Here is a 25,590-nt window from a genome sequence, read left to right as displayed (position 1 = left end):
CCAGACAGAAAAGGTAACATGTAGAACCAAGATGATGTCATACACATCACATCAGTCTATACGTTTTTCAGCAGTGTCACCTGGCACATCAATAGAGTTTCCTGGATACGTCACCATTTCTTAGATAGTGGATAGAACTAAATATTGAAAAACAAATGACAACAAAAATTGTGGAATTCTTTCTTATGCGCTACTCTCAGCATTTCTCAATCGAGAACTGTTAGCATCTCTCACTTACAGAAATTAATATCAGATACAGGATCAAACTCAAATGCCTCTTGAGGTTTTTCCTGGACCACTTCTCTAGAATTCTTCTAGTCTGTTGGGACAAGTAGGTTGGAATATGTGTACTTAATCTCAATCTCTAAATAATTTCTACTATATCTTAACTGAGTAAGTATTGTACAATACTTCTAGGCAGGAATGAACCTCACCTTCTATCACCAGTATTGGGAATATTACCCCTAGAATAGCCAAGGCCTGTCCAAGGAACACATTCAAATATACTTTAAAGATGTTCTGGAACAGTTAAAACAAAAGAAGATAAATTATGCACGCAATATTTGAAGGATGGAGAAGATTTGGGAGATCATTGAGTGGGGAAGAATTTTATTTCAAAAGATCCATTGGAAATGGCACTTCCAGAGCACATCACCTACTATTCATGTGTGTTTGAAATGGGAAGAAACAGAAGCCAACAAAAACAATATATAAGAAATTGTTTGTGTTTATTGTTAAAAGGCAGACATCATCCCAACGAAGAATCCAGTGTTCAGAAAGTAAAAAAAAAAAAACACGCAGTGAAAGGAATCTTATAACTGATTTACATTCCTTTGCTACACCCACCAGGATAGGTGATGTGGCACAAACAAAAAGAGAGCGCTTGACGTTGTGATGAAGGACTTCTAAAACTATGTGCACAAGAGCCTTTTCTACTACTAAGACTAGTGACAACCTAGCAATGCTTTCTGTAATATTCAGGAGAGGTTTTGCCTACCTTTCACTCGATTATTTTCCCAATAAAGTTATCTTTTAAGTCAATTTGAATTGGGTATCTGAACTGTTAGCTGGGGATAGTTGTTGCCCTTAGACAAGAGTTTTCTGGTTTCTCAAAGAACAGATGAGAAGTCTCTCATCTTACCCTGAGATTGAAAGCTCTTTTGGTTTAGGACCATCTTTTTGTACTGGGGCTCCTAAATCCTACAGTAATACATACATGCAACCAACCAGATGACTGCCTCGGTACAAAGTCACATACATAGGGATCACTGGTTTCCCCTCCTAAGGAGTGTAACAGGGGCCTGTTAGGGTCATTGTGGACACAGAATGCATGTGCCCTAATGGGCATCGTAAAATGATTCCTCTAACTTTTAGGAAGCAGCATCAAACCTCCCAGGACTTGTTAGGCAATGGAAGCATGCTCCTGTGGCCTGCAAGAAGTCTGTAATAAAGCGGCTCTGTGCTTGCAGCAGTTATACTAGCAGTTACAATAGAACAATCTCCCTGCCAAGAAAGAACAGGAGGTGGGGCCATGAAAAACAAAACAACAAAACAAACAGACAAACAGAACCCACAGCACGATGACCACCTGAAATGTTTGCAGATTACCCAGGAACGGGAGTTAGGCCAGAACATGAACCAGCTGAAGTGATGTGCTCTGTAAATCTGGGAGAGCATTTGCCCTTGAAGTACCAAACATGCAGTAGGCAGACAAATTTGTCATACACACTCCTGTAACAAGGGTTGAACAGCTGGAAAAATATATTCTATCTTCCCCAAGAATAACAGCCTGAATACATTCTGGTGCTTCTGATAGGTTCTTGCATATATACTGGCCTAACTGGCATGTTATTTTTTTTGTGCTTTAGAGTATGTGGACCCTTATTACATTACATTATCATGATGAAATTGTCATTGGTAAGACTGGGAACGATGAAATTGCAACACCAAGTTTATATTTAGTTGTGCTGTCGATTAATCACAGTTAACTCACACGATTAACTCAAAAAAGTTAATCGCGATTAAAAAATTAATAATGATTAATTGCAGTTTTAATCGCACTGTTAAACAATAGAATGCCAATTGAAATTTATTACATTTTTTGGAATGTTTTTCTATATTTTCAAATCTATTGATTTCAATTATGACACAGAATACAAAGTGTACACTGCTCACTTGATGTTTATTACAAATATGTGCACTGTAAAAATCATAAAAGAAAATTTTCAGTTCACCTCAGACAAGTCCTGTAGTGCAATCTCTTTATCATGAAAACGCAACTTATAAAGGTAAATTTTTTTATTACATAACTGTATTCAAAAACAAAACAATGCAAAACTTCAGAGCCTACAAGTCCACTCAGCCCTATTTCTTGTTCAGCCAATTGCTAAGACAAACAAGTTTGTTTACATTTATGGGAGATAATGCTGCCTACTTATTTACAATGTCACCTGAAAGTGAGAACAGCCATTCGCATGGCACTTTTGTAGCTGGCTTTGGAAGGTATTTACATGCCAGATATGCTAACCATTCGTATCCCCTTCATGCTTCGGCCACCGTTCCAGAGGACATGATTCCATGCTGATGACGCTCGTTAAAAAAATGTGCTAATTAAATTTGTGAATGAACTCCTCAGGGGGAGAATTGTATGTCTCCTGCTGTGTGTTACCCGCATTCTGCCATATATTTTGTTATAGCAGTCTCGGATGATGACCCAGCACATGTTGTTCATTTTAAGAACACTTTCACTGCAGATTTCACAAGACATAAAGAAGGTACCAATGTGAGATTTCTAAAGATAGCTACAGCATTCGACCCAAGGTTTAAGAATCTGAAGTGCCTTCCAAAATCTGAGAGGGACGAGGTGTGCAGCATGCTTTCAGAAGGGTTAAAAGAGCAACACTCCAATGCAGAAACGACAGAGCTGAACCACCAAAAAAGAAAAATTAACCTTTTGCTGGTGGCATCTGACTCAGATGATGAAAATGAACATGCGTCAGTCTGCTCTGCTTTAGATTGTTATCGAGCAGTGTACACTTTGTACACTGTGTTGTAATTGAAATCAACATATTTAAAAAATGTAGAAAAACATCCACAAGTATTTAAATAAATGGTATTCTATTATTAACAGTGCAATTAATTTTTTCAATCACGTGATTAATCGTGATTAAGTTTAATCGCTTGACAGCCCTAAAATTAGTAATATATATATCTATTAAACTTTATAAAAACTGCCAAATCCAATAATGTATAAAAAAATTTATTAAGCAATTAAGATTTATGATGAAGTACATTGAAAATTAAACATTAAAACCTCAAATCTGATATTACAGCCACATTACAAAGTCATAATACATTATACTGCATTTGGACCTTCCAGACCAGTGTTTCCAGGAGCCTAATAACGTGTATATATAAAGCAGGGGTGGACAGGAGAGGCTAGGAATTCTGGTCGAATACAAAGCCAAGGTACATTATTATTAGCATATTAAAATCCATGTCTATAAGCAAACAGAAAAAATGCAAATCACAAGCATCTATTACGACAAACACTACTAAATATAAAAGTTAAACAAATAACTCAGACCAAAGAAGGAATCTTGATTCCCTCCAGTGGACTTCTGGGGCCAAATGAATGACTCCTCATTAAGGAAAGGTGCCCTGTCCACCTTGGCTGAAGGCAAAGCTGGTCTCCAAGGAATTATTTTGGATGAGAGGGAAAGTACATAGCAGGACTAACTATATACTAGAGCACTATTCCTCAGCTCCCTCCCTATCAATAAATGCAATTTTCAGATTGCAATGGTTAATTAAAATGTCTTTGATGTCTTTACAAATTTATAAAATAATATTTTCTCTGTAGCCTTCCAGAAATGCTCCTTGCGTATCTTTAGCGATGAAGTCTTCCCAAAAGAAAGCCTGAGCTTTTCTCTCTTCCATTATTGTAGCTGAGTTTTCTGGATACTCTGAAAAAGGATTTTAGATCATAAGTTACTGGTAATTAAAAAGCATCCATGCTAGCTGAATCTCCAACAGAACAGAACAGAAGTTGAATGCCAAAGCAGAGAATCTAGTCACCTTAAAATATTAATGGCAAAATGCAATAGGCCTAATACAGGAATTCCCACATCCACCCAACTGTTGAAAATCCTTTATTTTTTCATTGTATTAATGCTTAAATAATATGAATAAATTAAATGAAATCTGCTTTAACCTAATTTAGGTTAAAAGCTTTAAAAACAATCTACTGCATGTGTACAAACATAAATGTAAAGTTTTGCTCCACTGAAGCAAATACATCTATACAGAATTCATCTACTGCTCTACTTTTCATTTTCCCCCTCAGGAACTGAAGGATTGGCAGCTTGTTATTTAGATTTGTTGTAAACTAATCCGCTCTGTGATCACACCCTCAAGTGGTCCATCCCAATACAGTGTGAGGCAACAATTCATAACAGATCTATAATAAATCTGTTTTTGACCTTTCCTTCTCTGAAATTGATCTTTTATAATTAGCTTCTTGCTAGAAGTTGCCAAATCCAAAGTCGTTACAGACACAAGAGAACTTATCTGGTTCTTTCCCAGCTGTTCATTAGAACATACAGCAGCTTCACTATCTACTTGACTAAGATTTCTGAAGACTTCAAAACCACTCAGCACAAGTTCCATTTCCAGGATGTTTACTGCAGTCATCTCTTGGACCTCTAAAGCTATCATAGTGCTAGACTGAGCAAACTCTCCAGCTGAGTCTTAATTCAGGTTACACAAATGCATAATCACTGATTTGCAATTAAGGAACACATTTTCTATTCCAGATAAGTTAGCAATCGAACACTCACTAATGCTTTTCACATGAAGCCTGTTACCTGTGTGCACGAAGAAAAAAAAGTTTCTGGCTGGAAACAACTTGCCCATATCATAGGGAGAGGTTTCCATTTATAGCAGAGGGAAGAAAAAAGCATGAATTAAGAAACTGAGTAAAGATGTAATAAAAAATATTTACGTGAGCAAGCTCAAGCAAAGCTCACAGAAAGTCCACCTACCCATTAGCTTGCTCAAGATCATCCACTAAATCAACTATTTTTTAATCTCATATAGAAATGAAAGGCCTTAACCAAAGAGAGATTCCATACTTTAATTAAAAAAGAAAATGAAAAGAGCAAACAATTTAAGCAGGAGTGGAGATGACATTGCAGAAACACACACACATGACCAGCCTACTACATTTTCTGTATACATCATGTGTTAGAGAAATTGTTTTTGAAATTATACTTTTGTAATTTTTTTGAAAGGTTACTACTGTATTGTTTTCAGAGTAGCAGCCGTGTTAGTCTGTATCCGCAAAAAGAAAAGGAGTACTTGTGGCACCTTAGAGACGAACAAATTTATTATATTGTCTATTCTGTTGCCTATAAAGCTGGATTAGTTATGAGTCTACAAGAACAAGACTCTGAGGGAGCTGAAGTTTCAGAAATCTGGTAGCTTAATATTTTCTTTCTGAACAAAAATCACAAATTAAAAATATTTGCCCACTGGAAAGCTGGAAGTCTCCCATTTCCAATGGTAGATAATATCATACCTGTTTCTAGCCTTAGTACGCCACAAGATATCCAAACCTGAACCTGTCAATGTACTAAAGTTATTAATCCTGGGTCTCAGAAAAGTAATTTTTTTGGGAGGGAGGATAGGATTTAGGGAAGGACACGTGATGAGAAGAGAAGCAAATTCTGTGGTATGTTTAAAAATACTTGTGGATGTCAAGTCAATCTGTAGATTGTAACGTTAATGCTCTTTCTATATATGGATAAGGCAGATGAGATGGTCTGTTATGTTTCATACTTTATTACATATTCTATACGTGTGCACATATATTTAAATAATGTATTCCTCTATCATGTATACAGACCAACTACAGCCTTTAAAATCTTAATGTAAAAAAGTCCCATGATATATTACAAAAAGTCCGTGACACATGGATCCTAAAAATATAGGTTTTTACGAAGAGTAATGTAGTGTTATCAATTCAGTGATTAACTGCAGTCATTTTTTGTTGTAAATCCATAACCTATATGTAGGCCCCCACACTCCCCCAAATCACCACATGAAGAAAATTAAAAATAAGGAGCACAGCACATTTGTAAACCTTTTTTTTTTTTTTAAGAAAAGGAAAAATGAAAAAAAACAACTTATTTTGCTGCTATTTTTGTAACTACTGAAAAGTCACTTGCCTTTGTTAATATTTTTGTGCACTTCTGGATGAGCCATTATTTTGCAATGTCCTAGGGATACTTGCATAGATATTTGCAATCCTGGATTCTGGTGATAAAATTAATGGGGTCATAAGGTTAAGTACCACAGTGAGCACTCTATCCAGTACTGTATGTTAAAATATTGGACTATTCTGACCTTAGGAGCAAGCTCAGAGCAGCAGTTCTAAGTATTAAAAGAAAGCAACAACTTACTTCCATCTGCGAAGTATAATGAACGTTCTTTACGTGAAAGCCTCTGGCCAAATTTAATTTCAGATACAATTTGTACTTTATAACAGTGAACTTAAGTAAGTGTATAACTAATTTCCTTTCAAGACCTTATAATTTATCAGCATTAGAAAAGGATGGAAATATCTTGCAATTAGATTTAGGATCACAGAAAGGCATTGTAGGGAGCTGTGAATATCAGTTAAGAGAAATAATACAGAGGGATATAAGAGGTTAACAACTCAGAGCAAACAATAAAATGAGACTCATCTTGGAAAAATGAGACCTAAAAGAAATAGTTAACATGAAAAAAGCCTTATTTCTGAAGAATTTGTATCTACTATACTTACCAGAAACAGAGATTATTAAAACTGTAAGGCATTAACAAAAAATATATATTTTTTCCGGTCTGTTAACTATGTGCATTTGAGATTGTTTTATGTAGTCTGTCACCATTTCCCCTGCATATTGAGTTAGTTCTTCCCTTGCTGAAAAGATCCTAGTGTAACAGAAAAACTAACTTTTTAAAATGAAGTTAAATTTGACAGTGTCCATTCATATATCTGGGGAAAATAATTCAGAACACAAATGTTCAGTGGGAGTGAGAACCTTATCAAACAGAAACACTGAAACTGATGACAGTAGATAAATTAGATACACGTTTGCAATGCTACCTTGTAGGAAAAAAAGCTAGTGCAATTTCCTTACATAGAAACATCAAGTCAGAGTAGAAAGTTAACAGTCCCTCTTCCATATTGCTTGTATGTCATCAGACGTGGAATACTGCACTCGATTCTGGGTCTCATTAATTAGAGCACTGTGCAAATGCAAAATCTGGATTCGCATCTATCTGCGATCTGTAAAAATGGTCCACGTATATGGATATTAAGGGGATATCTGCGGATTTGAAGGGCTCTACTCATTACTAGACCTATACTAACTGGACAGAACTTAAGGAACAGCAACAAGAAACGACTAGAGGGGCCACTGTGATTGATTTATAAAGAATGATTAAGACAGTTCAATACTTATAGTTTGGCAGTGACTCTTTAATTAGGTATGGACTGGAACATAGTAGTGAGCGACAAAATATTTAAATAGTATAAACATACCACAGATACAGGGGAGTATCTATAACAAAGACAGTATATAATAAAAATGTCAACATTTTGGTTGAATATCAGAGGGAAACAACCTTCCTGACAGCAAAAGCTATTTAGATTGAAGAATCCTGACCCACAGAGGTGGTGGAAGCTCCATCACCTGGGAGAGGCAAGGACTAACTATGCTAAGCAACAGAAGTGCATAACAGGAAATAAAACTCTGCAGTGGCATGGAGATGGGCTAGATAACCTCACAGGAAAGTTTCATCTCTACTTTCTGTAAACTTATCTGATACTGTCACTTTTAACAAGCAGATCAGGGCGACAACTTTAAAGAAAAGAAAGTCAAGCCTGTTTACATATTATTTTCCACTTTTCCTCTTATATGATTGAAATTATTCATCCCTATATATCACGTGCATCATTTTTTGGGAACCCCAGAACGGATCCTCCTTGGAGAGGATATTTATGTAAACAAGTAGTTCAGAAATCACAGAAGGTAGATCTGAGTAACCAAAAAGTTATCTCTAGGAGATTCCAGGGATGTAAGGCAAGGATGACAAGAGAGACGTGATAGCAGAGGTATATGACACGTCCTTTGAGACCAGAGGCTGGATCTCCGTCAAGCTTTTTGCCAAAGGGTAAGCTCTGGAAAAAGATGTGTTCCCCAAAAGTGTGAAATTTTATTATTCTAATTATGTTGATGATACCAATCTAGGTGAGCAGTTGTACAGATTTAGCTTACTCTAAACCTAGGAGAGCTTTGCTGGTATCAGTATACCTAGTGGCAAAGCATGCCTAGTACAGATTCAGTTTATACTGGCAAAACTGAGCTTTTGCCAATATAGTTAATACATTATGGATAACCTGAAAAATTTTGCTTGACTAAATGAGAGCAAGAAAGACTGACCAGAAAATTCTTTCCCCTTACAATGGCTTCTTTAAAAGTCTTAAGGGCTTTCCCCAACCCCTGCTGATGTTTATAAAGGTGTTTTCATCAAAGGAGAAGGCCAGCACCCCCATTAAATGTGTTTGGGTCTGCCCATTTCCCACCTGTCTCTTGCTTTTGTTTACACTACTGACGGCATGCCAGCTTCAGCAGCACTGAAGCAAGACCTCCTAACCTCTGAACTCTAGAGAAGTCCCAAAGAGTAAAAAATCCCTCTCCTAGCTCCCACTGCTCCCTTCTCTATACTATAGTTTGGGAAAGGAAGAACAACCTTCCTGTCTGCACCCCCAGCCACAAACAAAATGGTCTGTGGAGGGAAGGAGGAGGTCCCCCTGGCTATCCCTTTTTGCCTCTTGCCTACACAGGGCCCCCAGGAAAAGCGTATACTCTCCTGGCACCAAACTTAGAAATAGCAGAAGCTCTTCTCTTGTGTTTCTGGTAAAAAGTAAATGCCCCCTTACAGGTACTAAGGAGAGGCATACATGTTCCCCACAAGAGCAATGCAAAAGTAATGACATGCTAATGACAACTCACCATGAACAGAACCAAGAAAGTGAATAAACACAGTGCTGTCAAAATGCACAAAGCAAAAAAAGCTGAGGAAACAGAAAAAAAAATCTTGAATCACTTTCAGCTTCTCTTATGTACTTCTTGCCACAAGTGGATGTATAACACCTCCAAAGAGTAATGAGATTTTTCAAGTTTATTGTGTCCCCATAAGCTTCAGCATGGAGATTTTATGGCCAATTTAGATGGACCTGAAAATAATGTATTAAATTGGAAACACTGACAACTTTAACTATGAGAACTCCTAAGCAGGTGCTGCTGTATCTGAAGTAGCTTATTTTAAATATCAAGCTTCAGATTTACAATTCTCTGTAACTCTTTATTATGGTAACTACAAAGATTAGGAATTTTATAGGCCCTGGGAGTTTGTGCCTATCTAATCTCAAACCAGTTTAATTTTTCAAATTCAGAACTTGAGCAAATCCTCTTGCTGACTTAGTGGCAGCACTTGAATTTAGCTTAAGTCCTCCTAAGGAAGATCTACACTTACAATGCTGCAACAGTGCAGCTGCACCGATGCAACTGCACTGCTTAAGGAAAGATGCTCCTATGCTGTTGGGAGAGCTTCTCTCATCCCCATAATAAATACACCTCTGTGAGAGACAGTGTCTATGTCAATAGGACAGGCTCTCTGCTGACATAGCACTGTCTACACTGAAGGTTAGGTTGATATAACTATGTCATCCAGGACTGTGGATTTTCACATCCCTGAGAGATATAGTTATACCGATATAAGTCTGTACTGTAGACCTGACCTAGGACATATTTGTAATCTTGTTACGGTGTAACCACAAGTTTTGTAGAGCTGGAAGCAGGAACTCCCCAAGAGTGGTGGTAAAAACTTTTAGTTCTTGAAAACATGACTAACTAATCAGCAACTTCTCTACTACACATTAACGGATATTAGCTATTTATGGTATTAGCAATATAGCAGAGAAGGGGAGCAGGAAAAAAGATGGTTACTCACCTTTGTAATTGTTGTTCTTCGAGAGGTGTTGCTCATATTCATTCCAATTAGGTGTGTGCGCACCATGTGCACGGCCAGAGAATTTTTACCTAGCACCTCCTGGCGGGTCAGCCGTGGAGCCCCCTAGAGTGGTGCCTTCACGGCGCTAGATATATACCCCAGCCGATCCAACGCCCCCTCAGCTCCTTCTTGCCGGCTACTCCGATGGAGGGGAAGGAGGGCGGGTTTGGAATAGATATGGGCAACACATCTCAAAGAACAACAGTTAAAAAAAATGAGTAACTGTCTTCTTTTCGAGTTCTTGCTTATATTGATTCCAATTAGGTGACTCCCAAGCCTTACCTAGGCGGTGGGGTCGGAGTGAAGTACTGTGGATTGTAGGACTGCTCTACCAAACGTCGCATCGTCTCTGGCGTTTCGGACGATGGCATAGTGAGTGGTAAAAAGTATATACTGAAGACCAGGTAACAGCTCTGCAGATCTCCTGGATTGGGACCTGGGCCAGGAAAGTTGCCGCCGAGGCCTGAGCCCTTGTAGAGTGAGCGGTGAGTGGCAGGGTCAAAACACCAGCCAGATCATAGCAAGCACGGACACAGGAAGTGATCCAAGAGGAGATCCGCTGGGAGGAGACCGGGAGGCCCTTCATCCATTCCACCACTGCGACGAAGAGCTGGGTCATTTTCCTGAACAGCTTTGTACACTCAGTGTAGAAGGCCAGGGCCCTACGAACATCTAGGGGATGTAGCCGTTGTTCCTGAAGAGAAGCGTGCGGTTTTGGGTAAAAAACTGGGAGGAAAAATGTCCTTGTTGATATGAAAGGTGGATACCACCTTGGGAAGAAAGGCCAGGTGAGATCATAGCTGCACCCTGTCCTTACGGAAGATCGTGTATGGTGGTTCTGAGGTAAGAGCCCTGAGCTCAGATACACGCCTTGCTGATATGATAGCGATGAGGAAAGCCGTTTTCCAAGAGAGGTATAGGAGGGAACAGGTGGCCAACGGCTCGAACCGGGTCCCCATGAGCCTGGAGAAGACCAGATTCAGGTCCCGGGGACTGGCTGTCATACCTGTGAGTAGAGACGGTCCAGGGCCTCAAGGCACATACTGACCATGGAATTGGCAAAGACAGATCAGCCATTCGCTCCCGGGTGGAAAGCTGAAATGGCCGCCAGGTGGACACTGATGGATGATATCGCCAGGCCCAGCTGTTTCATGCTCAGGAGACAGTCCAAAATGAGAGGCATGGACGCCTGGGGAGGGGAGGAGGGGGGTCTGCTGTGGTGAGTGCACCAGCATGAGAATCGCTTCCATTTAGCCATATATGTGGCCCGAGTGGAAGGTTTCCTGCTACCCATCCTGCTGTACTAAATGAGAGCAGAGTAGCTCAGAGTGGCTCAGCCATGCAGCATCCACGCCGTGAGGTGGAGGGATTGTTGGTTGGTGTGACAGAGGCGTGATCCTGAGTGATCAGGTCCAGAAAAAAAGGCAGCAGAACTGAGGCGTCCACCGAAATCTCCAACAGTGTGGTGTACCAATGCTGCCCGGGCCACGCCCGGGCAACCAGAATCAGTCATGATCTGTCCCTGCACACCTTGAGCAAGACCTTGTGTACAAGGGGAAACAGCGGGAAGGCGTAAAACAACCTGCTCGTCTACAGGAATAGGAAGGTGTCTGTGAGAGAGCCCGGGGAGTGGCCGTGAAAGGAGCAAAATGCCAGGCATTTCTGGTTGCTGCATGAGGCAAACAGGTCAACCTGGGGAAACCCCCACTTTAGGAAGATGGAGTGGATGACATTGGGGCGGAGTGACCACTTGTGGGATTGGAAGGACCTGCTGAGGTGGTCCGCCAACATGTTCTGGACCCCTGGGAGAAACGACGCCATCAGGTGAATGGAGTGGGCTATGCAGAATTCCCACAGTCGAATGGCCCCTTGACAGAGGGGGAAGGAATGAGCCCCCATGGCGATGGCCATGATGGTGCCGAGTGGGTCTGTGCTGAATCATGTTGACGAGACGAAACTGATCTCCAGCTTCGCCGTACCAATCAGTGCCGAGACGGAGAAGAACGGTGCCGCGACACTGGGGAGCCCCCCCAACTTGTTGATGTAGAATATGGCCATGGTGTTGTCTGTGACGAACGCCATGCAACAACCATGCAACCGCTCCCAAAAGGCTTGGCACGCAAGACACGCCATCAGCTCCCGTACGTTGATATGAAGAGAGAGATCGGACGGGGCCCATAGACCTTGCGTCTGGAGGTCCCCGAAGTGGGCGCCCCAACCCAGGACTGATGCGTCCGTGATGAGGGACAAGGAAGGCTGAGTGTCGAAGGGGCCTCCTCCGCTGACTGCCCTTGGGTCTAGCCACCACTGGAAGGAGGCCAGGACCCACTCCGGAATGGTGACCACCAGGTTCAGGCTGTCTCGACCTGGGCGGTAGACTGATGCCATCCAGGCTTGAAGAGGGCGTCGAGGTTGGGAAGATCTGAAGGCTCCTGATGAGGCCTGACAAGGCTTGGAAGCGAGCATCTGGAAGGAGGGCTCAAGCCCGCATGGAGTCGAGGACCACCCCGATAAATTCTATCCTCTGGGTCAGTTCGAGCGTTGACTTCGCCACGTTAAGCAGAAGGCCTAACTGTTGCAACATGTCTGTGACGAATTGAAGGTGAGCCTGCACCTGCTCTTTGCTGTGCCCTTGGATGAGCCTCTGCGGACAAAATGTCAACCACAGGGTCCTCCACCTCAACCACCTCCTGTGCTTGCAGGTTCATGTTCCGCGCCACCCTGTGCAAGAGTTCCTGGTGGGCGTGGAGGTCTATCGGGGAAGGACGGGGGGGGATGACCCCGTTATAGCAGTCCTCGCCACAGCCTCATGGGGTGAAGATGAGGAGGATGCCACAGAAGGGACAGGATCATCCAGAGCCTCTTATTGAGCTGTGCCCCGCTTCTCCGGACGCGCAAACTCAGTGTTCAGGCCGGGAGCTGGAGTTGGAGTACGAGGAGCTGGTGCCTGTAAGGGCGATGCCACCGTCTCCATGCCTCTGGGAGCAGGACAGCTGGCAGAGGCCTCAGGCACTCGCGGCGCAGACGGGGCCGAGTGAGAAGCCTCAGAGGGAGCACCCTGGGCCTGGTGGTACACCCAGGGTGTCCAAAAAGGCTACTAGTGGGACCCTTGAGTGGGGCCCTGTTCTTGCGCCTGCCACTGATCTGCCCGAGCCCAGGCGGCTGTGATCCGAGTGGTGGCAGTCTGAGAAGCGTGACCCTGCCTCAGACCCTGATGAGTGAGAGGTGGAACGCGATGGCCATGATGGTGCCGAGTGGGTCTGTGCTGAATCATGTTGACGAGACGAAACTGATCTCCAGCTTCGCCGTACCAATCAGTGCCGAGACGGAGAAGAACGGTGCCGCGGCACTGGGGAGCGGCGTCTGGACCTAGATCAGTATCAGGACCTGGACCGGCGCCTGGATCTGGACCTGGGTCTCGACGATGACGACGGCCATCAGGAACGGTATCTACTCCTGTGTCGAGACTGGTGCCAGGAGTCGGAACAGTGCAGCGAGTACAACCAGCGCCGCGATGGAGAGCGGTGCCGGGACTGCAAACAGCGCTGGGAGCGGGAATGGCGCCAAGAGTGGAAGCAGTACCGAGGCTCAACCGACGGTGCTGGCAGGTGAATAAGAGTCTGTTTGCCCCTAGATGGTGCCACGCGGACAGGTGGCGGTGCCTTGGCCAGTTGAAGGGATGTTGATACAATCAAGGCAATCAGATCCCTTGCCGCCACAAAGGTATCTGGTGTAGATGGCAACTGGACCTCAACCATGCTGCGAGTCGGGGAGTCCAGTCACACTGGACTCAACTGCTTCGTTTTCGGTGCCGGAGTCAACAGTGCCGAGGCCGTCACTTGTGTCCCTGGGCGCTCTGCTGTGGAACGAGGTTCTGGCCAGGCGAGTGAGAGCGGTGCCGGACTACAGACGTTGGTTGCGGTGCCGGGGAACTTCAGTGCTGTGGCTATCAGCGTCCGACTGCGGTACTGTTCCTGTAACGAAAGCCGGGGCGCTGCGTACTGAAGTGCTCGGCACCGGGTCTTGTCACGCTGCTGGAGGCTGAGTACTAAGAGCCTCCTCCATAAGGAGCTGTCTCAAACGAAAGTCCCGCTCCTTCTTAGTCCGGGGATGAAAGCTCTTGCAAATCCTGCACCTCTCCGCCTGATGAGATTCCCCCAGACACTTCAGACAAGAGTCGTGGGGGTCGCCCGTTGGCATGGGCTTGGAGCAGGATCTGCAGGGCTTAAAGCCCGGAGCTTTGGGCATGAGCCCAATCAAGTACGGGAAGGAGGGGAAAACCCCTTCTCCCCCACTAATACAAACTACTATACTATAACTAGAACTACAAATGAATGCATCCAATGAAGTGAGCTGTAGCTCACGAACGATTATGCTCTAATAAATTTGTTAGTCTCTAAGGTGCCACGAGTACTCCTTTTCTTTTTGCGAATACAGACTAACACAGCTGCTACTCTGAAACCTAGAACTACAGCTGTTAATCTATAACAATACTATAACAACAAACTATGAACAAACTGTAGGGTGAACGCTAGGGAGAGTGGAGAGTAGCAAAGCCAAGCTCCACAGTTCCAACGACCGTCACGGGCGGTAAGAAGGAACTGAGGGGGCACTGGGTCGCCAGGGGTATATATCCAGCGCCATGAAGGCGCCACTCCAGAGGGCTCCACAGCCGACCCACCGGGTGTTACTTGGGTAAAAATTCTCCGATGGCTGTGCATGCGGCGTGCGCACACCTAATTGGAATCGATATGAGCAAGCACTTGAAGAAACACCAGTATTTATTAAATGAAACCTTAAGAAGAAAATTCAGATCTTATCCAAAGAAAAAAAGTAAAACACTCCAAAAACTCTCAAGCTGTGGTCCAGGAAGCCCTTCTCGGTGATCTCTGGAAAGACACATTTTGAGACATACCCAAGGATTGTTGGGAGAAGAATGGGTGTCACTTAGGAAGAGGTCTGCAGAATTTAAGAGTTGGAGATCTACTGGCTTCCCCTTAAAAGAAGCCCTCCTAACTGATAAAGTAATTCAAAATGCTTTTTGAAACTTACCTTGCACAAAAATACTTGGACTAACCGGAAAAGTGTGATTTGAAGACGTATGAAACCCAGAATCCTGAAAATGAAGCACTGAGAAATTAAATCAAAGTAAACACAAGTGTGTTACAGTTAACAGCCTGGGTCAGAACAAGGAAATGGGAATCCTGCACTAAGGGCCTGATTTAAAACCCACTGAAGTTAATAGGACTCTAATGATTCCAGGCCATTAGCTTGTCCGGCTCAATTTCCCTGCCTGCCTCTCTTACACAGGACTGTGAAGATGATTTAACAATGCTCATAGTTTGAGATTTTATTCCTTTTAAACTCAATTGCAATGAACTAAGATTAAACTAATAATTTTGTTGAATATTTTTTAGGGGCCATATTCCCTAAAATGGGGAAATGGGATTAGGGGGCCCATGAGCTTAACGACACTTTAAGCATTTCAACCATACTGGTCAAAAAACTGAAGCAGAAATTTTAGACTGACTTAGTCCAAGAGAAGCTTTAAGTCAATCTTTTTCAAAATGACTGTAGTAAAAGTTACAATTTTTTAGCCTTCTGCACATTATCAACCAAAATAGAGTAAAAGTCTCCTTACAAAGTTTTCAGATGCCTGACTTTGACAATTAGGGCTATCAAATATGCCAGGAACAATCCCATCCATCACACTTGAGAAATCCAGGCCAGTTGTCTGAGGATTAATATTTTTTCTATGAGGAGACTGATTACTGGCTCTAGGAAAAAAATCTTCAGGTATATTTTTCAGTCTCTTTACAGGTGAAGACAAAAGATCTTCATTGTGGAAATCTGCTACTCTTTTAATTCTGGTAACTGCAGGTAAAGTTCGTATGGGTGAGTTAATTAAAGCATTTACAGTTTCTGACATCTGTATGCCTTCATATTTCCGTAAGTTTGAAGCTCTGAGAAACGTGGGCAGTTTTGGAAACCCTTCGGAACACAATCTCTGATAAACCTCATCAAATGCACTATCATATTTTTTATGAGACTTTACAGAATTACAGAAGTAGGACTTGATTAGACTCTCTTTTTCTTTAGGGTTTGAAGGAGGCTTTCTAATCTTAAGAGGTTTCTGAAGTTCTTTGGGGCACAGCTTCTGGTAAAGTTTTTCAAATTCTTCTTCACATTTCTGGCGAGTCTTGACTGGACTTTGATTCACAGGAAGTGAGGAAAAAGAATGACTGCGCTGCAGTGAAACACCTCCCCTGAAAGTTTTTATTTCAGGATTTCTGATTAATGCATTTGATGTTCTTACTAGAGAATAGCTGTTAAGTGGTGGAAAGGTATTAGCATCACCATTCAAGTTGCAAGTGGACAAGTGGAACCCTGATGTACCATCGAAAGCTGTATTGTCAATTTTGCCATTCTTGCTCTCTTTCACGAGACAAGGAGATGTTGTGCAAGTTACAGAAGAGCATCCCAGAGAAAGTACTTCAGGCAGCTTCCCATTTGGGCTGCCTTTTGAGTCATGTAATGTCATGGTGGTCTGAGATGGACCCTCAGTTAAAAATGTTTCTTCTGTTCTAGCAGTAACATTTGGAAAAACAGACTCTGAGATGTTTTGGTCTATTCTTTGAATGTATGAATTATCTTCTAAATTTCGAGGCCAATCTATTTCCATTTCACTCGTATTAACATGTGGGTAAAATACCACACCAGATTCACCATTAGTCACACACTGTGTCAGACATTTGCCATCCTGAAGAAGCTGGTTACTTTCATTTAAATTATTTCCAACAGGCAATTTATGATCATTACTATTTGTGTTAGGCAGCATAGGCTTCAATTTAGATGTCCTGAACCTTCTTATTCTTTCTATGGTGACATTAAGCTTTGATTTTCTAGGAGGCCATCCTCTGTATTTGTAGTGTCTGATTATGGAATCAGCTGCTTTTTTCTGAGAGTGTTTGTTCATCAACTTGCTAAGTGTCTCCACCATTCCTGGATACAAATCTGCAAGTGTGACGTTGTTCCAGGAACATTCTTCATTTGCAGACTGGTACTCTTCCATGAAGCTATCATAGCCCGTTTCATTTTTTTCCAGAAAAGGTATATGTCTGGGTACAGTTATCTTATCTGCTGAAATAAGAAACACAGAAACACATAGTATGAGAGACCTGGATGCAGGAGGTGCATTTCTAGACGCTGCTCTCCTTCTAAAACCATTAGCTTGGTTGTGTATTAGGCCAAATAAAGTTATATACAACAGTGATTAGAACATTTCAAAAATGTATTAATTACATAGCATAAATCTAATTTTAAATATTAGAAGGTGTACAAATATTCTTGCAGTGTTGATCTTCATGTGCTGTTAATAAAGCCTTGTAATATTATAGATTGTTTTCTTTTTTCATGAGTGAAATCTCTAGTGTTTTTCATCACGATTCCCATCAGGTTACAGGATTGTTGCTGGACAAATATGTTTTAGTAAATTTTCATCAAAGTTTGTACAAGGCTATATTAACAGACTGCAGAAAATGGATACCAAGTATCTTGGAGTACAAACTATTTTAAAGTTCTTCTGGGGCATAAGTGGGAGTTGTCCTAAAAGGACTTCTTGCAACAAGAGTATGTACAACACTCAGTGGTGAATGCATTTTAGTGCAAAATACTTTCACTGCCAAGACAAAGAGAGCCTCTCCTCTTATCAAATCTGCAATAATGACTGGGAAGCAAATGAGAATTTCTTAGCAAGCAAAGACAAAAGTGTCATAAAACTCACTACGTTCATTTGACGATTGTAATGTTGTCTTAAAGTTATAATGAGTAACTTACTAAGTTACAAAGTGCTCTAAAGTATTTACTGTAAAAGTAACAAAGATTCGTAAGTGGCAGCACTCCACTCCTAAGTCATTGTGAAACAGGAAGAGACTACTGATTTTGGGGTAAATTACCATCTGCATATAAGCAAATGTGTAAATTAACAAGGTTCAATTGAATAATGAAACATAGCGCATAGCCTTATGTAGAGTTTTGGTCAAAGTAGTACAATGATTCTCCCTAAAAGCCAAGTTTTTACCCAAGACTTTTATTGTCCCACCTTTAGTAACTGAAGCCCATTAAGTCCAAAAATGTAGAAGGATCAAGAGGACTTTCTATAATCCCAGGGTACTATGTACTGAAAGGAAATGTTTTCAAAAGGAACAAAAGGCAATTAGGTGCTCACTAACCGCTATGTCTTAAATGCTAGGGAACAGTATGCTTGATTGGGTGTCTGATAGCAACTGTTAGGATGTGAAAATAACATGGAAGAAGTAAACCCTTCTGCAAAAGAGCACCAGACTTCAACGCAAGTTTTCCCCTACCTAAAGACGGCAAAAATCAGGCCCATTATCTTCACACTGCTCCTGCACAAGCAGTTACTTGCAAATACAAGACTCCCATGAGACTGTGTTGTGCTACCAGCTAAACAAAGCACACACAAAAACATGTAATAACTTGACCATGTTTAAATTCTTTATTACGGTGGGTTTTTAAATGTATCTTTTTCTCTGACTATTTTAGAAGAGCTGAGTTCATTTATAAGAGATAACTCCTTTTCAAAAAATGTTTAAAATACGCCTATGGTAAAACATTAACAATGGGCCTATATACCTCCTCAAGAAGTCAAACTGTTGTATCTTTATGTTCAGGTGACCACACTTTTCTGCATTTTCAACAAATATGTTAAATAACTACAGTTCAGTGTCATACTCACCAACTGGAGATTTAGTCATACCCATCAAGTCTTGCCATGGAGATGTTACGTGGAGACGCTTTGATTTTTCTTCAGGTGCAACCTGAAAAACGCACAGAACTTATTTAGTAATTTATGTTTATATTACAGCAACAATCATGCCCCATTCAGGATTGTGGTCCCATTGTGCTAGGCACTGTACAAAAGACATGAACCATACCCTGAAGAGCTCAGTAAAACAGGGAGGAAAAAGTTCTATTTAAGATTTGCTTTTGCTTCAGTTACAGTTGCAGTATGATTTATTTGACAAAGCAACAGATAAGAACTTGAGAAAAAGGATATTTGGCAAAATATTCAAAATCTTACATGACATTTATAATTTCTAAATTAAGCATAAAGTTTGCATTTCTTTCCTAAATATTTAAATTTACTTCCATTTATAAAACAAGGAACACATATCTGAACACTTTAGGCACCTCTGAGAAATACAATAAATTAAAAAAAACAGCAGCCCCATTACATAAAACATTACTACATAACCATACAGCTCCCCACTTCCTCCAATTTCTTATTTTCCGTGAACATCAAGCCCAAAAATATTTGCTTCTTCAGAAAGTCTATTAAGATTCGTAAGTAATGACAGGTAAATAATGTATAATGGGAAAGAGTAGTTAAATGATGTTTGTTCAGTTTCTTTGAATCATCCCACAATGTTTCAAAGCTATCAGGGCAATACTTTCCACAATGGGCAAAAGCCAGCACTCCCTACCCCACCAGAAAAAGCAATAAAAATTCAAGTGAGAGGCAGCAAAGGAAAGTATTTTGGTTGTCTTTGTGATGCAATTCTAATAAAAAGCCCACTACTATTGCATATTGGTGACTGTAACCTAAGTTGAAAGAAAAAGAAATCAGGGATACTGAAGACAATATTTGAGAGTTTGAAGGAATGTTACACAAATGAGCTAGTTCAGTGATGAATGTACCTGGCATATACTGAGACTGTGCCTTTGTTCAGCAGCCAAAAATAGGGCTTAATAAACCAAGATAGCTAATTCTAGGGACACATCACTGGTCTCCAACCCAATAAGAAGGAAACAAATTGGAATATGACGACACTGACAAACTCATACTGGTATACGGACTCACAAGTTTGCTTTAAACTGACAAACTGTATATTGATTCAAATTTTTATAAGTGAATAAGATGTTCCATCTTCAAGAAACTCATCCTATTTTTCACAAAGAAGTTCTCACAGATTTGGATTGCCCCTAGCCCAGGCACACCAAGCAATAGTTTGGCTAGTAGTTTAAAGATTCCAGTTTTAAGTAGTGAATTAATTCTACCAAACCAAGCAGATGCATTACCATAATCCATTTAGGGATGTTTCTTTCATCATCTTGTACTATCACATCCACACGAACTCTGACTTTCTCTCTCATTTCCAGCTCAGAAGGGTTTAGAAGTCGAATGTCCTCCTTTTATTCACAGAAACAAAAACATGTCAAATGCAACATCCAAACAAAAAATGTTTACACAGTAACAAGTTAGGAATAGAAAACTTCACAAAACATATTCAAATCATAGGGATTTCAAACTTGAAAAAACAACAACAGAACAGTATAAATATTGACCAATAAAGACAAGCCCAATCAGGTCACTGCATTTCAAGTAAATGCTGTTTATATTGGAAGTCAGAGAGAGTAGTATAAAATGCTCAGTAACTGTAATCTAACTTTTCAATTATATATATTCTCTGGTTTAAGAAAAAATATGAAATTGTGTTTACATTAGATGCATGTATAAATAGCAATATGAAACAAGAAATTCACAGTCACCTCCTAAGTCCTTTGGAACCACATGTACTTGTGAGATGTGAATAGCCTAACTAGAAGCCAATACCACACCAACTACTTTCCATCTGAAGTATTCCAGCAGACTTTCTTCACCTTTAATTTATTTATTTTAAATAGGAAAAGTTTGATAATGATTTATGGAAAGATACTGTCTTCTCATAGCCATACATCACTGACTAGTTGGGTGATCCTAGGCAAGTCAACCTCTGTGCCTCAGAGTGCCCATCTGTAAAAAAGGTTAATAATACTTCAAAATATTCTGAGACAAAATTTTGTAAAGTACTGAGATCCTTGGATGCAAATAACAAAAATGCTAAATATTGTATACTAATAAATGAGATGCAAATTATAATCCATACTCCTACATAAAAGGGAGATTTGTCTCCATTCTTAACCTCTACCTAACTCTAGATTCTCTGGCCTTCTCAGTGTTAATACGTGCCTTTACCAAAAACATAGGAATTGCCATACTGGATCAGACATGAGATCCACCTAGTCCAGTTTCCTGTCTTTGACAGTTGCCAACACTAGATGTATCACAGAAAAGTGTCAAAAGAAAAGGAGTACTTGTGGCACCTTAGAGACTAACCAGTTTATTTGAGCATGAGCTTTTGTGAGCTATAGCTCACTTCATCGGATGCATAGCATATCGTGGAAACTGCAGAAGACATTATATACACACAGAGACCATGAAACAAAACTTCCTCCCACCTCACTCCCCCGCTGGCAACAGCTTATCTAAAGTGATCCTCAAGTAGAGCCATTTCCAGCACAAATCCAGGTTTTCTCACCCTTTTCCCCCCCCCGCACACACATACAAATTCACTCTCCTGCTGGCAACAGCCCATCCCCCTTTGAAACCCCTCTTTATAATGCGCATGATAATCAAGGTGGGTCACCTCCAGCAGTAATCCAGGTTTTCTCACCCCCCCCCCAACACCCCCCCCTTTTCCAAAAACCACACACACAAACTCATTCTCCTGCTGGCAACAGCTCATCTTACAATGTGCACAGCAATAATCCAAGTTTAACCAGAGCGTCTTGGGGGGGGGGTTTGCAGGAAAAAAAACAAGGGGAGACAGGCTACCTTGCATAATGACTTAGCCACTCCCAGTCTCTATTCAAGCCCAAATTAATAGTATCCAATTTGCAAATGAATTCCAATTCAGCAGTTTCTCGCTGGAGTCTGGATTTGAAGTTTTTTTGCTTTAAGATAGCGACCCTCATGTCTGTGATTGTGTGACCAGAGAGATTGAAGTGTTCTCCGACTGGTTTATGAATGTTATAATTCTTGACATCTGATTTGTGTCCATTTATTCTTTTACGTAGAGACTGTCCAGTTTGACCAATGTACATGGCAGAGGGGCATTGCTGGCACATGATGGCATATATCACATTGGTGGATGTGCAGGTGAACGAGCCTCTGATAGTGTGGCTGATGTTGTTAGGCCCTGTGATGGTGTCCCCTGAATAGATATGTGGGCACAGTTGGCAACGGACTTTGTTGCAAGGATAGGTTCCTGGGCTAGTGGTTCTGTTGTGTGGTATGTGGTTGTTGGTGAGTATTCGCTTCAGGTTGGGGGGCTGTCTGTAGGCAAGGACTGGCCTTTCTCCCAAGATTTGTGAGAGTGTTGGGTCATCCTTCAGGATAGGTTGTAGATCCTTAATAATGCGTTGGAGGGGTTTTAGTTGGGGGCTGAAGGTGACGGCTAGTGGCGTTCTGTTATTTTCTTTGTTAGGCCTGTCCTGTAGTAGGTGACTTCTGGGAACTCTTCTGGCTCTATCAATCTGTTTCTTCACTTCCGCAGGTGGGTATTGTAGTTGTAAGAATGCTTGATAGAGATCTTGTAGGTGTTTGTCTCTGTCTGAGGGGTTGGAGCAAATGCGGTTGTATCGCAGAGCTTGGCTGTAGACGATGGATCGTGTGGTGTGGTCAGGGTGAAAGCTGGAGGCATGTAGGTAGGAATAGCGGTCAGTAGGTTTCCGGTATAGGGTGGTGTTGATGTGACCATCGTTTATTAGCACTGTAGTGTCCAGGAAGTGGATCTCTTGTGTGGACTGGACCAGGCTGAGGTTGATGGTGGGATGGAAATTGTTGAAATCATGGTGGAATTCCTCAAGGGCTTCTTTTCCATGGGTCCAGATGATGAAGATGTCATCAATATAGCGCAAGTAAAGTAGGGGCGTTAGGGGACGAGAGCTGAGGAAGCGTTGTTCTAAATCAGCCATAAAAATGTTGGCATACTGTGGGGCCATGCGGGTACCCATAGCAGTGCCGCTGATCTGAAGGTATACATTGTCCCCAAATGTAAAATAGTTATGGGTAAGGACAAAGTCACAAAGTTCAGCCACCAGGTTAGCCGTGACATTATCGGGGATAGTGTTCTTGATGGCTTGTAGTCCATCTTTGTGTGGAATGTTGGTGTAGAGGGCTTCTACATCCATAGTGGCCAGGATGGTGTTATCAGGAAGATCACCAATGGATTGTAGTTTCCTCAGGAAGTCAGTGGTGTCTCGAAGGTAGCTGGGAGTGCTGGTAGCGTAGGGCCTGAGGAGTGAGTCTACATAGCCGGACAATCCTGCTGTCAGGGTGCCAATGCCTGAGATGATGGGGCGCCCAGGATTTCCAGGTTTATGGATCTTGGGTAGTAGATAGAATATCCCAGGTCGGGGTTCCAGGGGTGTGTCTGTGCGGATTTGATCTTGTGCTTTTTCAGGAAGTTTCTTGAGCAAATGCTGTAGATGCTTTTGGTAACTCTCAGTGGGATCAGAGGGTAATGGCTTGTAGAAAGTGGTGTTGGAGAGCTGCCGAGCAGCCTCTTGTTCATATTCCGACCTATTCATGATGACAACAGCACCTCCTTTGTCAGCCTTTTTGATTATGATGTCAGAGTTGTTTCTGAGGCTGTGGATGGCATTGTGTTCTGCACGGCTGAGGTTATGGGGCAAGTGATGCTGCTTTTCCACAATTTCAGCCCGTGCACGTCGGCGGAAGCACTCTATGTAGAAGTCCAGTCTGCTGTTTCGACCTTCAGGAGGAGTCCACCTAGAATCCTTCTTTTTGTAATGTTGGTAGGCAGGCCTCTGTGGATCATTATGTTGTTCAGAGGTATTTTGGAAATATTCCTTGAGTCGGAGACGTCGAAAATAGGATTCTAGGTCACCACAGAACTGTATCATGTTCGAGGGGGTGGAGGGGCAGAAGGAGAGACCCCGAGATAGGACAGCAGCTTCTGCTGGGCTGAGAGTATAGTTGGATAGATTAACAATATTGCTGGGTGGGTTGAGGGAACCATTGCTGTGGCCCCTTGTAGCCTGTAGTAGTTTAGAAAGCAAAGTAGAGCAATCTGGACCCCTGCATTAAGTCTTAGAATCACTGAACTGGAAGGGACCTCGAGAGGTCATCTAGTTCAGTCCCCTGCACTCAAGGCAGGATTAAGTATTATCTAGACCATCCGTGACAGGCATTTGTCCAACTTGTTCTTAAAAATCCCCAGTGATGGAGATTCCACAACCTCCCTAGGCAATTTATCCAGTGCTTAACCACTCTGACAGTTAGGAAGTTTTTCCTAACATCCAACCTAAACCGCCCTTGCTGCAATTTAAGCCCATTGCTTCTTGTCCTATCCTCAGAGGTTAAGAACAACAATTTTTCTCCCTCCTCCTTGTAACAACGGTTATGTCCCCTCTCTGTCTTCTCCTCTGCAGACTAAACAAACCCAGTTTTTTCAATCTTCTCTCATAGGTCATGTTTTCTAGACCTTTAATCATTTTTGTCGCTCTTCTCTGGACTTTCTCCAGTTTGTCCACATCTTTCCTGAAATGTGGCACCCAGAACTGGACACAATACTCCAGCTGAGGCCTAATCAGCACAGAGTAGAGCGGAAGAATTACTTCTCATGTCTTGCTTACAATACTCCTGCTGATACATCCCAGAATGATGTTTGATTTTTTTGCAACAGCGTTACACTGTTGGACTCATATTTAACTTGTGATCCACTATGACCCCCAGATGCCTTTCCGCAGTACTCCTTCCTAAGCAGTCATTTCCCATTTTGTATGCGTGCAACTGATTGTTCCTTCCTAAGTGGAGTACTTCGCATTTATCCTTCTTGAATTTCATCCTATTTACTTCAGATCATTTTGAATTTAAATCCTATCCTCCAAAGCACTTGCAACCCCTCTCAGCATGGTGTCGTCCACAAACTTTATAAGTGTATTCTCTATGCCATTATCTAAATCATTGATGAAGATATTGAACAGAACCAGACCCAGAACTGATCCCTGGAGGACGCCACTCGTTATGTCCTTCCAGCATGACTGTGAACCACTGATAGCTACTCTCTTATAGCAGCTCCATCTGGGTTTTATTTCCCTAGTTTGTTTATGAGAAGGTCATGCAAGACAGAAACAAAAGCCTTACTAAGGTCAAGATATACCACATCTACCGCTTCCCCCACATCCACAAGGCTTGTTACCCTGTCAAAGAAAGCTATCAGGTTGGTTTGACACAATTTGTTCTTGATAAACCCATGCTGACAGTTATTTATCTTCTAGACGTTTGCAAATTGATTGCTTAATTATTTGCTCCATTATCTTTCCAGGTACAGAAGTTAAGCTGACTGGTCTGTAATTCCCTGGGTTGTCCTTATTTCCCTTTTTATAGATGGGCACTATATTTGCCTCTTTCCAGTCTTCTGGAATGTCTCCTGTCTGGAATGTCTTATCGTGGTTTCTAACAGTTAAATATTGGCTTATGCATTGAGGCATATAATTTAACGTGCCTTCAAACTCTGATTTTTAAAACAACTCCAGATTGCATATGGATATCAAAACTCTTTTTGATTTTGCTAAATTCTTGGCCTCAACCCTGTGAGG

At 41.7% G+C, this 25,590-nt stretch overlaps 1 protein-coding gene across 12 annotated transcripts in view; it reads right to left on the bottom strand.

The window, feature by feature from the left end:
- Positions 1–3,243: 3,243 nt before the first annotated feature.
- The window catches only part of LOC102944284 (Holliday junction recognition protein), a 42,668-nt gene continuing 20,321 nt past the window's right edge, over positions 3,244–25,590 (bottom strand). For 7 of the 12 annotated variants that reach the window (XM_043538509.1, XM_043538508.1, XM_043538513.1 and 4 more), the window contains 5 exons: positions 20,224–20,334; positions 18,881–18,962; positions 15,764–17,262; positions 15,175–15,238; positions 3,244–3,965 (listed from right to left, as the gene is read on the bottom strand). In XM_043538509.1, the coding sequence (XP_043394444.1) occupies positions 3,838–3,965; positions 15,175–15,238; positions 15,764–17,262; positions 18,881–18,962; positions 20,224–20,334 (1,884 nt within the window). In that variant the 3' untranslated portion in view covers positions 3,244–3,837. Of the gene's footprint in view, positions 3,966–6,227; positions 6,316–15,174; positions 15,239–15,763; positions 17,263–18,880; positions 18,963–20,223; positions 20,335–25,590 lie in introns of all 12 variants that reach the window. The other 5 variants (XM_043538511.1, XM_043538507.1, XM_043538505.1 and 2 more) reach the window with 3 other exon arrangements.

Source organism: Chelonia mydas, chromosome 1 (assembly GCF_015237465.2).
Source record: "Chelonia mydas isolate rCheMyd1 chromosome 1, rCheMyd1.pri.v2, whole genome shotgun sequence".
Taxonomy (NCBI): Eukaryota; Metazoa; Chordata; order Testudines; family Cheloniidae; genus Chelonia; species Chelonia mydas.
Note: the sequence above shows the minus strand (reverse complement) of the source record. Positions and strands in the feature narration are given on the sequence as shown.